The sequence below is a fragment of the Vanacampus margaritifer genome, chromosome 14 (genome assembly GCF_051991255.1).
Source record: "Vanacampus margaritifer isolate UIUO_Vmar chromosome 14, RoL_Vmar_1.0, whole genome shotgun sequence".
NCBI classification, from domain to species: domain Eukaryota; kingdom Metazoa; phylum Chordata; class Actinopteri; order Syngnathiformes; family Syngnathidae; genus Vanacampus; species Vanacampus margaritifer.
Window position 1 is genome coordinate 3340559 of NC_135445.1, and position 13203 is coordinate 3353761.

At 43.2% G+C, this 13203-nt stretch overlaps 1 protein-coding gene across 1 annotated transcript; it reads right to left on the reverse strand.

Moving 5' to 3' along the window:
* Window positions 1–88: 88 nt before the first annotated feature.
* On the reverse strand, window positions 89–10676 carry LOC144063607 (kinesin-like protein KIF2A). Its single transcript, XM_077585321.1, has 21 exons — window positions 10470–10676; window positions 8636–8730; window positions 8446–8565; window positions 8320–8374; window positions 7427–7576; window positions 7088–7188; window positions 6924–7019; window positions 5988–6042; window positions 5751–5913; window positions 5387–5477; window positions 5252–5315; window positions 4747–4838; window positions 4494–4636; window positions 4078–4282; window positions 3896–4006; window positions 3679–3746; window positions 3494–3571; window positions 2178–2322; window positions 2010–2111; window positions 1730–1865; window positions 89–1661 (listed from the first exon to the last, which is right to left on the reverse strand). Exons 1-21 carry the CDS (start codon window positions 10528–10530, stop codon window positions 1576–1578), a joined length of 2217 nt encoding a protein of 738 aa, XP_077441447.1. The 5' UTR covers window positions 10531–10676; the 3' UTR covers window positions 89–1575.
* Between the last annotated feature and the right edge of the window lie 2527 nt (window positions 10677–13203).

Sequence of the window (13203 nt, forward strand, 5' to 3'; positions counted from 1 at the left end):
TAAAATCGCAAAATAATTTAGCCATAATCAGACAGGACAGGACAGGAGGCATCTAAAAATAGATAAAATACATAATAAAATCACTAAGTTCAACCACAGGACGTAGCTTTTTTTTTTATTATCATTATTATTGTTACTACAGCAAATGAAATTCACTGAGTGTGAAAGTTTGATTACAGCGACCCCAATAGGCCGTTTGATGCAGTACAAGCTCGTAGCTCATCAATGGATCAATGAAGAACAGGATTAATGTAAACACAATGGCTTTTCTTCTTCTTTTTTTTTTTTTTTTTTTACATGTCAACTCAACATGTCCCCCCCGCGCACACACTTCTTATAAAAGACATAGAAAACCTTCATACAAGTGTTAATGATAATCCACAAAGACTCCTTTCAGCTGCACACAGTACCGACTCGGCTAATTGTTCAAGGAAGGCAAATTTAATAATTTTTATCATCCCTTTAATGAAACGTAATACCTGGCCTACATTTTTGTTATTCTATGTAAAATACATTCTACATTTTTGTAGAATTTTTTATTTCTAAAAAATCTTAGAAAATCTTTTTTTCACCCTAAATCCGAACCTTTATGTTATTTTAAATGGATAATTGTCAGCTTGCAATTTTGATTTTTTCCCCCATTTTTTAAATTTTGAAGTAAATTTCACAATTTTGATAAACCCTTCCCCCCACAAAAAAAATAAACTACTTACATCATTCTAGAGAATTCTTTCAAACCAAAATTTTACATTGAGGGCTTTATTTGGAAACTTTTGTTTTAGTCCAAATTTTGTGTACTTCTTAAGGACAATCTTTATTTTGGATTGTCACATTTTCAAATTTTAAAATATTTTTTTTTGTGAAATTTTCAAACTAAACTTTAGTTTGAATTATTTTTTTTAACCAAACGAAGGCCTGTAGCATTTTGAAATGTTTTTAATTGCATTTAAATTGCATTTTCTTCCCCCATCGAAAAGATGATTTAGGTTTTTATTTTGGAATGATTATTTTATTATTTTCAACACTATTTTCAAGTCTAAATTTATGTAATTTTAAAAGATGATCGGCAATTATAGGGGAAATTACTCTATTTAATGCAAGTTTCACGTTTAGGGCAAATTAAAGGTTTTGTATTTTATTGGGGAAAAAACATTTGTGTTGTGTTTGTGCATTGTGACCTTTACTGCAAAATCTTCTCTTTTTTTCACAAATTAAATTGTGCTGTCACTTCATTTATAATCTTCCTTTACAATCACTTTATTTATATTCTCTCTTTATTTTTTCTAATCAAAATTTTACATCTTTCGTAAGGGCAGTCATGGAGCTTCATTATTAGTCAACCTCAAACGTCACGTAGTCGCCCTACGTTCAAAGGCTTGAAAAAATAAATAAATAAAAATAAATTAAAAATGATGTACCAACCAGTAGATGACTGCGAAATGCAAAGGGTCTGCGGGGGATGATGATGATGATGATGATGATGATGATGACAAAGAAGTGTGTACAGCAGAGACGAAACACATAGAAGACGAGCTGCTGCCTCCCTTTTGGATATTTCTTTGTGTGTGCGTGTGTCTAAAGTGCACGAGGCCTCTTGGGGGTGATTTGTTGGCTAGCTTGTTCCTCCTCCTGCAGCGCACAGCGGAAAGACTTGACTTTATCTGAAAGGAAAAGAAGCGGCTCAGAGCTCGCCAGTAAGGCGACGCGGCGCCTCGACTGGAGTTTTTACCTCTCAGCTCGGTGAGGATGTCAATCTTCTGCTCCAGGATTTGCTCCAGCTGCGTAGCGTACGACTCCACGTCATAGTCCACCTCCTCTGTCATCTCCAGCAGCACCTTCTCCTCCTCCAGGCAGCGGATGGACTCCTGGAATCGCAACACATTGCGATGGAAACCACAAATTCATGATCCACATCATACAAACTACATTTAAAGGTTATTGGCCGTCTCAACTGCTCCGTAAGCTGCCGTGATAGTAAAACCGGCAACTATCACGATCTGAATCCTGACCTGGAAGACTGCCCTGTGGTCCTCCAGAACCTGCTCCTCCATCTCCACCAGCTGCGACACCGCCTCATGGAAGGTGAAAAGCTGCGGGGAGACCTCCTCCTCCTGCAGATGAACACACGCTGGCGGTTAAACGGAGATCTCCGCAAACTTCTGCGACGTCACGCTCACGTTCTGCTCGCAGAGCAGCTTGAGGTCGTCTCTCTGCGGGGAGCTGCCCACGCCCCACTGGGCTTCCAGGACGTCAAGCTGGTTGACGTGTCCGTCCACGAGGGGGTCCGTGACGGCCGCCGGCTCCGCCGAAAGCTCCTTCGCCCTGACCGCATCAAATGGATGGATATTTAATAGACAGGAAGACAGGATGTGGAATGTGATCGAACAGGAGATGAAGAAACCAGATGAGAAAAGAACTAATAGTAGTATAAGTGATGAGATCAGTATGACCTCAGGACAGGATGTAACCATGTGATGGGACAGGAAGTAGCATTGAGAGAACAAGAAGTAGGAGTATGATTGGACAGGACAGGAAGCACTAGGCCGTGAGATCTGATAGGACAAAAAGCAGTAAGATGAAACAAAAGACAGCAGATGGGACGGGGGTAGCAGTGTGACTGGACAGGACAGGAAACAGTGAGGGAGGACAAAAACTAGCATTGACTAGACAGGAAGTGTTACTAACAGGACAGAAAGTAGTGGATGGTTAAGAAAAGGAAGCAGCGAGATGAGAGAAGTAGTAACAGTGAGACAGTACAGGAAGAAGCGATGTGATCGGACAGGACAGGAAGAAGCAGTTAGACAGGACAGGAAGTAGCAATGAGATAGGATAGGAAACGGCGACACGACATGTGAAGTAGCCCTGAGACAGGAAGTGCTATTGATGGGACAGGAAGCAGCGAGATGAGAGTAGTAGTAATAGGGAGACAGGACAGGAAGTAGCAGTGTGATCGGGCAGGACAGGAAACAGTGAGGCAGGACAAAAACTATCATTGACTAGACAGGAAGTGTTACTAACAGGACAGAAAGTAGTGGATAGTTAAGAAAAGGAAGGACCTTGATGAGAGAAGTAGTAACAGTGAGACAATACAGGAAGAAGCCATGTGATCGGACAGGACAGGAAGAAGCAGTGAGATAGGATAGGAAATGGCGACACGAGATGTGAAGTAGCCCTGAAACAGGAAGTGCTATTGATGGAACAGGAATCAGCGAGATGAGAGTAGTAGTAATAGGGAGACAGGACAGGAAGTAGCAGTGTGATCGGACAGGACAGGAAGCAGTGAGATGAGACGAATAGTAGCAGAAAGTCAGGACAGGAAGTGACAGCGTGAGAGCGACAGGAAGTGGAATGAGTCAGCACAGAAGGCAGAAAAGCACAGGACAGGAAGTAACTTTGAGACAGGACATGACAGGAGGAAGTGTGGTCCAATGGCACAGGAAGTCGTGGCAAAAAATAACAAGTAGTAACACAGGACAGGAAGTGACGGTCATACTCGTAAGTCGGAGAAAGGTCGGAGCGAGCGCTCTGCGAGAACGGAATATCCGAGGGACTGATCCCGAACTCTTTCACTCTGGAAGCACAGTGGGAATACACGACAGACATAAAACTTTTAGTCCCATATTTGACCTCTTCAGACCAATTTGGTACGTCCCAACATGGCCGACCGAGGTTGCTCACCTGTTGGCGTACCGAAGCGTGTTCAAGGTGTTTTCACAGGACGCCATTCCGGGAGAGATGGTGGCGATCTGCGGAGGACAAAGATGCATCAAAACCGTTTATCGGGAAACACTTCACTAGTAACAAGTAGTCATTCTACTAGTGCTCTGAATTGTGTTAGTAGTGAAGGCTACTAGTACAAACCTTCAGCTGAATATCAAGGACATCCAGGTCTTACCATGCAGGTCCGAGAGTTCTCTCCGATGAACGAATCCCGCAGCACCTGAGTCAACTTGCTGGCCCGGAAGGGAGTGTGCGGCTTGTTCCGACCCAGAGCTCGGATGCACTCCTGCCCGGCGACAACCACTTCCAGTCTACGCTTCGGCACGTTCCGTTTTGAGACTTTTCCCGAGACTTTACCTTAAGCGCCAGCAGGCTCTTGTTGATCTCGGCCCCTTCCAGGCGCGTCTGGCGGTCGGCACTGGATGTGTCGGCGCCCCGCTCGTTGCCCGCCAAGTCGATGAGGGAGAACTTGCCGTGCATTTTGCCCCGGCGCCGCAGGATGATCTGGAAGACGGCGTGGCTGCGCGAGGAGTGGGCGTTGGCCGAGGTCTGGCCGGACGTCCTGCGAGAGATGCGTTAACTCCACCGCGTCGGCGTACACGAAGGCCGGACTTTCCCAAAAGACTTAAGCGGGGTACGCGCATGCTAATTTTCGTTAGCCTGTTTGAGTATGATAGTAATGAGAATGCATGTATCCCGCTTTGGCGTCTTTTGCAATTTGCAGAACATCCTCGAGGGGACGCTATCCCGGACTACACTGAAAGGTCTCGCACCTGCAACTGTTTCCCACTTCGATGAGCTTGAGGACGTCTCCCGTGCCTTTCACCTCCCGTTCCTGCAGTCCCACCACCTGCACCTGCTGCTTGCCGTCCTCAAGCACACGCAGCTTGGCTTTGCGGTTCAGCAGGTCAAACACCTTTCGGAAACACACGAGATCTCGCTTGTGACGTCCCCACAGGAAAAAGACGCTTCATACATTTAAAAGTGTTCTCCGCAAAAACTTCAATCTTTGTCGAGACTACTTGCCTTCCCGCTGTAGATCTCAAAAAAGGTGGCAAAGACTTGGAGGTCCAACTTCTTGTAGATTGGCTTCTTCAACATGAGAAAGACGTCTCTGGCTGCATTCAACAAGTGGAAGTTAGACGTTAGAAGACAAAGAAGACGACGGCTAGAAGTTGGAGTTAGAAGAGTTAGTGTGAGAAGAGCTTGAGGAAAAGCTGAGTTGGACGAAGCCTGAGAAGAAGAGTTGGAAGACCGAGAAGAGTCGGCCAAATTCATACTGTGCTCTTTTGGGGGAGTTTTTTCCCCTCCCCTTTCTGATTTTTTTTTTTTTTTTTTATCTGAACGATTGGGACTCTGTTTTGGTGACCCGTCAGGCTTCCTGTTCAGTCTCCCTCAGAATAGCACCAAGAGTTAAAGCAACAATAAGACAGAAGAAGCTTATGGAGAAAAGTTCAAAAAATAAGCATTGAAGAAAAATAACAGATTAGAGTGAGGACGCCGCCATCTTGGAAGCTAACTTTGCATTTACCAGACAGTGCGTAGACGCCCTTGGAGCAGTCCTGGTTCTTCCCTGAGAAGTCCCCTCCCATGGTCTAGAAAGGAGGACACCAATCAAAACAAAAGGCGCGACGCTCGTCCTCGCTGTCAAAATGAAAGCGCTCACGTGTGTTTTTCCACTTCCTGTTTGCCCGTACGCAAAGCAGGTGGCCATCCCGCGCTCGAATATGGTCTCGACCAGCGGCTGAGCGGTGAACCTGCGAACGTTTAGCAACAAGAATGGCAAAGTTTGCGCTAAGTGGGATGATTTTTATCAACCTCGTCACGAATTAGTGACACCGATGCTATTCTTTAGCCCGTTTATGGCATTTTGCATTGTCTGTTAGCATTAAGCTAAGCAGGCTTTTCCTATGTGGTTATTTAAATACCTGATGTGTAATTCTTTGTTATTCGGTATGTTTAGTTGATATTGGTATTAAACAGCTTTTTGTGACATCACGGCGCAATGTCGTATGGATGGTGTGACGCACCTGTAGACCATCTCGTTGGTGGAGTTCTCATCAAAGGCGTAGTCAAAGCGGAAGGTCTGGTTCTCCAGGTAGCGCGTCAGGTCCACCTTCTGTTTGGGCTCGTGGACCATCACCACGTCTTTGCTGGGAATGGTGATCACGTCCAGATCCTTGACGGACAATTCTGGACGCGCAGACACACGGATCACGTCTGCGTCGTCGCGCCGCTCGAGAAGTTGCACGACGTGCGTCACGTACCTTTTTTATTGAGGGGCCGCGCGCGCACGCACACGCATATTCGATGTTCCTCAATCTGCAGAGGAAGCAAACGAAATCTATCAAATTCAATACATTTATTGCAAATACATTCAATGAAGTAATAAGTGAAATGATTATGTAATTTGGCTATTAATTAGATTGTTTGGTGTAATCTAAAGTAACTACATAAAATCTACTTGATAATTTTTTATATATATTCACTGATTTCATGACATTTAATTTTTTTTATACTATTACTAATTTCATGCACTTCTTTTTATTAAATTAGATTATTCAATACATTATTGTATTAAAATTGAACATATTAAATTACATATCCAATTAATTTTGAATTTGTATTTACCTTAATTGAATTTGTAATTATTTCATTGTATTGCAATTATTTCATTGCATTTTAAATAATGTATTTGAATTCAATTTTTTTTGTAATTGTATCTATAAAATTGCATTCTTATCCAAAAACATTTGTTTTAATTTGCGATGTTTTTATTGAATAGAATTTCTGATTTGTAATTTCTTTTATTTGCTAAAACGGGTATACATTTTATATTTTCTTACTTTAATTTTTAATCAATGTTATTCAAGTCTCTTAAAAAAAAATCATTATTCTTTTGTTGAATTAGTATTTACTTTTAATTTTAATGATATCATTGCATTTAATTTATTAATATGTATTTTGTGACCGGAAATTGCAATTATTTAATGGAATTTCTATTTATTTAATCAAATATCTATATTTATCTATCTTGATTTGAACTGTATTTTTAAATATTTAATTGCATTTGAATTTACATGGCATTTTTACTTATTTTGTTGTTTTTAATTAAATAATGGACAATCTAATCAATTTATATGCATTGATTTTATTCATAAATTTGCTGATCCATTAATTGTCTGAAGGTAAATGCGAAGTACCAGGTCATTGGAAGTCAAGGGTCGGTAATCCAGACTGGCCCGGAAGTCTCGGATCATGCACATGATCTCGTAGTTTGGCAAGTTGACGTCCACTTCCTGCAACCATGAATGCAACGAGTCACATGCAGGTAAGTGTGTGTGTGTGTGCGTGCGCGCCCTCTCACCTGTGCCCGTTTTTCTCTGAGTTCCTGCTGCTGAAGTCGGCGCTTCTCACGCTTCTCCTGCAGCTTTTCCACTTCCTTCACGCAGTTGGACTTCCTTCGCGCTACAAAAGCGCAACATTATTCAGCATTATTATTTCAACTAATGTGTGTGTTTTTAAAGATAAGATAACCTTTAAATAGCTCCACGAATGAGGAATTTTGCAAAATATATATATAAAAAAAAAAATGTGTATCTGTTCCGTCTCATCTCCCTCAAAGGCCCTTTTGACGCGGTCTCGTCCAGCTGTGAGCTTCATGACATCACTGCGTTCGAGGGCCAAAAGTGTGTGCGCGTGTTACCGTTCTGCTGCTGGATCAGCGATTGGCTGGCTGCAGCTGCTGCTGCGGCGGCGGCTGCTGCTGCGGGCTGGGTGGTGATGGACGGGGGAGGGGGCTCAACAGGCTGGCTGTGCTGGCTCGGACGGGCTCGGGTGGTTCCCACCGCCGCGGCTGAACAGTCACACAATCGTCAACAAGTGGTCACTAGGATCCCAAATACTTGAAATTTAGTCGTTCTTAACTCTTTGACTGCCAGACATTTTCAGAAACGGGATGCCGTGGGTGGCAGCCGATTTTAAGCATTTTGACTGATCTTTCAAGGTCCACAGAAAATGATGTGTTTGGACTATGGAAACACACATACTACCAAATGAAAGATTGGACTCTCATCTTTCATCAGAAAAAAATGTTTGTTTCTACTTAATTCCGTTTTTCAGTAATCAACAATAGAAAATGGTTAGTTTCACCTCTGTTTTGGAAAAAAACGTCTTTTAACGTCTTTGGCACCCCTCCATAGGATTTTACTAAACGTTAGTTAACGTTTTTGGCAGTCAAAGAGTTAAATGTCGTGCTACATGTTAGCATAGCACAATGCTAACTATGCTTGCTCTCACACCTGTAGCTCACTTCCTGTGGTCTGAATATATGATGGTTTGTAGACAATGTCTTTCAAAGGTGAAAAATGTGTACTAAGTGTACCAACAATGCATCAAAAAGTAAATGTAAACAGAATGAAAGTTTGCAATATGGACTAGCGAGAGATAAAAGCAAAATGGTGCAAAAATGATATATACTGCATCTGTTTAGCTTAATCTGACGACTGTAGTTACATCGTCATCATTATCGGGTACACCTGGCAACCTCCTGTTAGCCGCCGATGCTACCGCTAACTTTTGCAATCAAGGCGTACGTACCTCTGTTCTCCCGCGGAGCGTTCTCCGGTTTGGGTATCGCGGTAGCTCGACGGGTCTGGGGGGGGGGGAAGAGCAAAACAAATGAAGGACCGTTAAATGATATGGCGGAGAAAGTTGAGAGTGGACCTTGGGCACTTTGCTGGGCTTGGCCGCGTTGGAAGGAGGAAGAGGAGTCTCGGGACTCGGGGGCACTTCCTCCTCGGGGGCGAGATCCGGGTTCAGTGCAAAGACGCTCTCCAGGTCGATCTACGACAATATCAGGATGGTGACGATTTTGATGAAAATGTCTCGCGTGGAGGACGTGCAGCTCGCTAACCTCTTTTCCTTTGGTGTCGCCGTTCTCAATCCACTCCACCGTTACACTGTCGTTGTCCTCGTGCAACGACGTGACCATCGCCTGGTGGATTCGTCCTACGTTGGGGGAATTTCAAAATACATTACTGCGTACGGTACCGTCAACATACTTTGATACTGGTACCACAGTACAGCAATATTAAAATACAATATGGTGATAATGGAAGAAAAGACTGCTACGTGTGATATGTGTTGATATAGATATTTGATATTGGTGTATTCATGCTATTTTGAAAGCTAAAAACAATACACAATAATGACAATATTGGATTCAACTTTGTATCAGGCGATTTTTTTTAAGGGGCGTTTTGCATTTTATGTTAGCATTGAGCTAACAAACGTTTTTAAGGCATACTCAATGAGTAATTCTCTTAGTTTTATGTTTAGTTTGGCACTAATGGTCAACTGAGAGTGAGAGTGGTACTAAACCACTTCAAACTTCTTCTTTTTTTTTTTTTAAACATGTCTTCATTATCTGCCAAACTGTTGCTTGTTGTGAACTGCGTTGAGTTGAATTCACTGCCATCATGCATTGTTTGTAATCTCAAATTGCAAGTCAAAGCAAAAATAAAAAATAAAAATTGTGTCAGTCTGTGGACAAATATTTCAAGGTTTCTAGTACTCGCAGTCACCTTTTTCTGAACCTACCCTCCATTCCATGCTGAAGAACAGTTTTTGTACTCATGCACATAAAAGTAATGCTTTGGTGCCATCTTGGTGCCAAGGAACTAGCCTGGCAATCCAGACTCACTCTCAACCGCCCTATCAGTCGCATTTCGGAGGCGGGGCAAACCTGAGCTAACAGTGGAACGAACCAATGAGCAAAGAGCGGACGTGACGTCAGAAAAGCGACTTGCTGAAGTCTGGAGTAAAAATCCAACATGGCTACTAGCCGATGAGAGACAGTTGCGGGAAAAACTTGAAGAGTTAATCACGATGTCACGCAAATAGACAAATTTGATTGGCCGGCGCCGAATCGCTGTCTATGGACGCCTGTCCAGACCCACTTTCTTCAAGAAAGTGGGTGTGGCTTGCCAGGCTACCAAGGAACTATGATGAAGTGAGGGGAGGAGCTTTAGTGAGACAGGCCATAGCACTGTCTAATAGGAATCTAGTAATTTCCAGCCATTTTGTGGCTATAGGCAACTATCCATTTATTCATGGGTTTTCACTATTCGCATTAGGGCTATAATAGAAATTGATGTGTCATAATGCTAACACAAGCAAAAAAATACGGTGGCCCTTAAGTCCCATAAGGCTCAATGCTGGACTGGTGGACCCTGACAGGGCGTGGCAACCTGACAGGACCACCTGACTGACAGGCCATCCCAAATTCCCAATGTTACACATTTCAAACCGGATGAACATAAAGCAGCCATTAGGAGGAAGATGTGGCCTACCCCAGGGTTAGAGGCCCCTTATGGACCTCAACCCTCCCATCCCTCCCTCGTCGCTGGGGGATGCAGGGCACACATGACGCCGCTCATCCGACACCGGCGGACCGGGAGGTGGAGAACCTCGAGAGGATGGAGGCTCTCGCGGCAGGTGACATCCCTGACGGAGCACCGAGCCGCCCCCCTTGGGTCGGCTGACATCCAGCGTCAGAATGGCGAAAGCCCGCGTTTCATTCGGCGGACATGTTAGGACGTTAAGGGAAAAGAAAATGACGACGACGGTGGGGCGAATGCTTGCTAGCCGCGGTGAACGTTAGCTCCATCTTGGCGGCGGCGGCGGCGGCGGCAGCAGGACCGGAGGCGAGGACACGGAGCAGTCGTTAGCTGGCTCGGCTTACGTACCGTCACTCCGCTTTATCTCCACGTAGATGCCCACGAAGATCTTCCCGTAGATGGCGGCCATCGCCCCCTCTCCCCGAGCACGTCTTCCCGCCTCTTTTTCTTCTTCTTCTTTTTTTGTAAATGAAAATAAAGTATAATTTGGTGAGCTCACGGCGTGCCAAGTTGTGTTGGCCGCTGGTCACCAGGCAGAGGCAGGGAGGGGCTCCAGTGCGCATGCGCGGTTGTTGTCCCTGGTTGTTAACCCTGCTCAAGTGCATCAAAGACAATAATATGACTTAATGATTACATGATTAAATACTTAATCAACGTCTAGGAATAGAATGATATACGTTTAATGTTTACGTTTTAGTTCAAACTTAATCAGAAATGTTCATTAAGAAATAAATAATCAGAGATTATAGGCTACGTGTGAAATAAATCTTAATACTATATATAAAAAAAACGCAATTGAATTTTTTTGTGTGTTATTAAGACCAACCACTCAAATTGTGGGAAATAATGCATTTGTTTTGTCGAGTCACAACAACTGCGTTAAAATGTAGTTTATTTGCTTGAACTTACTCCACATGACCACGCGATGGCAGCAGACAACTGCTTTAAAAATCCATACTTTTCGCACGTTTTGTGTGTTCATAATTTAAAAAATATTTGTGATTTCTTGTTTTTTCATCATTCATAATTTTGCTAAGATTTTCGCATTTCCACTGCGGGGCACTGTGTGTGAAATTCGATGTTTGAATAAGGCTGTAACATACCAAAATGTGGAAAAAGTGAAACACTCTAAATATGTTTTGGACGAAATATATCTCGTGGACACTGTTCATTTATGAGCATGCAGGCAGGCATGATGCACAAGAATATACCTGTATGATGCACAAGAATATACCTGTATGTAAAAAACAATGAGGAAGTCTGTTCTTGTGTTTTTGTTTTCTGACTCTTTTTTTTTTTTTTTTTATCGTAGGCAAGTGACGGTACCACCTGAAGCCCCTGTTTGTGACTCAGCTGCCTGGAAGCGGCACACTATGACGTCATCACCCAGACAGGAAACGTGCGAGTCAACAAGGATCTTAAGGGACTCAAACGTGGGCTTGGCTTGGAACCTGGACTCGATTGCTATTTGCTTAGCTACCTGCAACTTGGCCCAGGCGGGCTTGGGAACAAGTCACAGAAAATTTTGTACCACGTGACCAGGGACTTGGGATACGAACGAGTTGACTCAGGACTTGATTGATTTGGAACTTGAACCATAAGACTTGGTAATTCAATCAAGTGATTATAGGAACAAGACTTGCTTAAAACTCGGACCTAGTGACTTACGAAGCATATTGGGATGATTCAAGCATTTTTGGCTTGTTTTAAAAGGTCGCAATAGATGGATGTTTTAACAAAATAAAGATGACCACGAGTCTCTTTTGGCGTGACGTAATTTGACTAAACCACGGAAGGCCAACTGAGCGTGAAAACAAATAAAGCAGCAGCTCATCACACGAAAGATGGAAAGGAGTCAATGTAACCCTAATTGGGGTGGGGGGCGGGGGGGGGGGGGTCGAATGTTGCAGCTCCAGTGAGCAGGACTAAGGGCCCCTGTGTCGTTGCCACAAAGCATTAGCCCAGCATGGATGCTGATTTCATTTCTACAGGCTCTACTATGGAAATGAAATCACTTCAAATAATTGGATTCCATCCTTTGTTCACCTTCTGACCCCAGATGAGATTATGTGATTAGCGTGTGACAGATCATGACTGCTTTTTTTTTTTTTTTAGGGAAGGTCATTCATATGATACAGTAGGATTTACGTCATTGTTGCTGAACAATGAAAAGGCCACGAGGGATTCAAGGGACATTTTGAATGGGGCTTGTGCCAAATGAAGCTTCATGAAGCACTTGTGATTTTTTTTTTTGTACCTCTAGATGGCACACTTGGTTTAAAGATGCATTGGAGTTTTAATCCATTTCCAATTGCACTAAAAATATCGCAAGTGCTTCATTTTCCCATCACTATTTGCCAACAAGCCAAATGGAACCTTCGCTTAAATTTGAACACTAACCTCATTGAGATGTGCGTTGTGGGTCAGGTAAGTCTCCGCTGAAGGCCCCGGGTACCAAATCCACCTCCGTCACTAACACTCAGTTCAAATCTTCCATCCGGCTGACATCTCTCCAGGCGACACTGATGGCGGAACGCTTGTATTAAGTTTTTACGGTGGTGATAATTGAGGCGGGAAAAAGGGACTCCATCTGTAATTTGTACTCCTTCCTCAGAGGACCTCACGTTATTCCGCGGAAGCAGTAGAATGCACCAAAAATAAATTAACACAAATGCGTTGTGAGGCGTATGGATCGGTGCTGATTTTGTCTCGGAGGAAGATTTATGGCACATAGCAGAAGTCAAGCCATACATTGGTCATGAGAGTTGGACATTCAGATGATGTTTTTGGACGTGTCACTGTGTTAAAATACAAAGTGTGGAATCGTATTGAGGCCGATTTGGTCACAGTCGGTGTCAATAACACACACGTCCCCTTGCGCTGCGATTCAGGAATCAACAAACCATTTTTTAAAAAAATTATTTGAACTCATTCACTGCCATTGACGGCTATAGACGTCAAAAATTCATTTGAACTATTTCTATTAGTTTAACATCTTTTTTTCCACTTTTGTTACCAAGAGTATGAAAACCTATAATTTTTTTTATTGTATATTTAGAACAGATATAAAATCGTGAAGTCA

What these genes read in the sequence shown, in the direction of transcription:
- LOC144063607 (XM_077585321.1), bottom strand. Translation starts at nt 10,530, where the DNA reads ATGGCCGCCATCTACGGGAAGATCTTCGTGGGCATCTACGTGGAGATA. An exon ending in CAGGAAGTGGAAAAACACAC is followed by an intron (nt 5,316 to 5,386) that starts GTGAGCGCTTTC and finishes CCTCCTTTCTAG; the next exon opens with ACCATGGGAGGGGACTTCTC. An exon ending in CATCCTCACCGAGCTGAGAG is followed by an intron (nt 1,662 to 1,729) that starts GTAAAAACTCCA and finishes TTTTCCTTTCAG; the next exon opens with ATAAAGTCAAGTCTTTCCGC.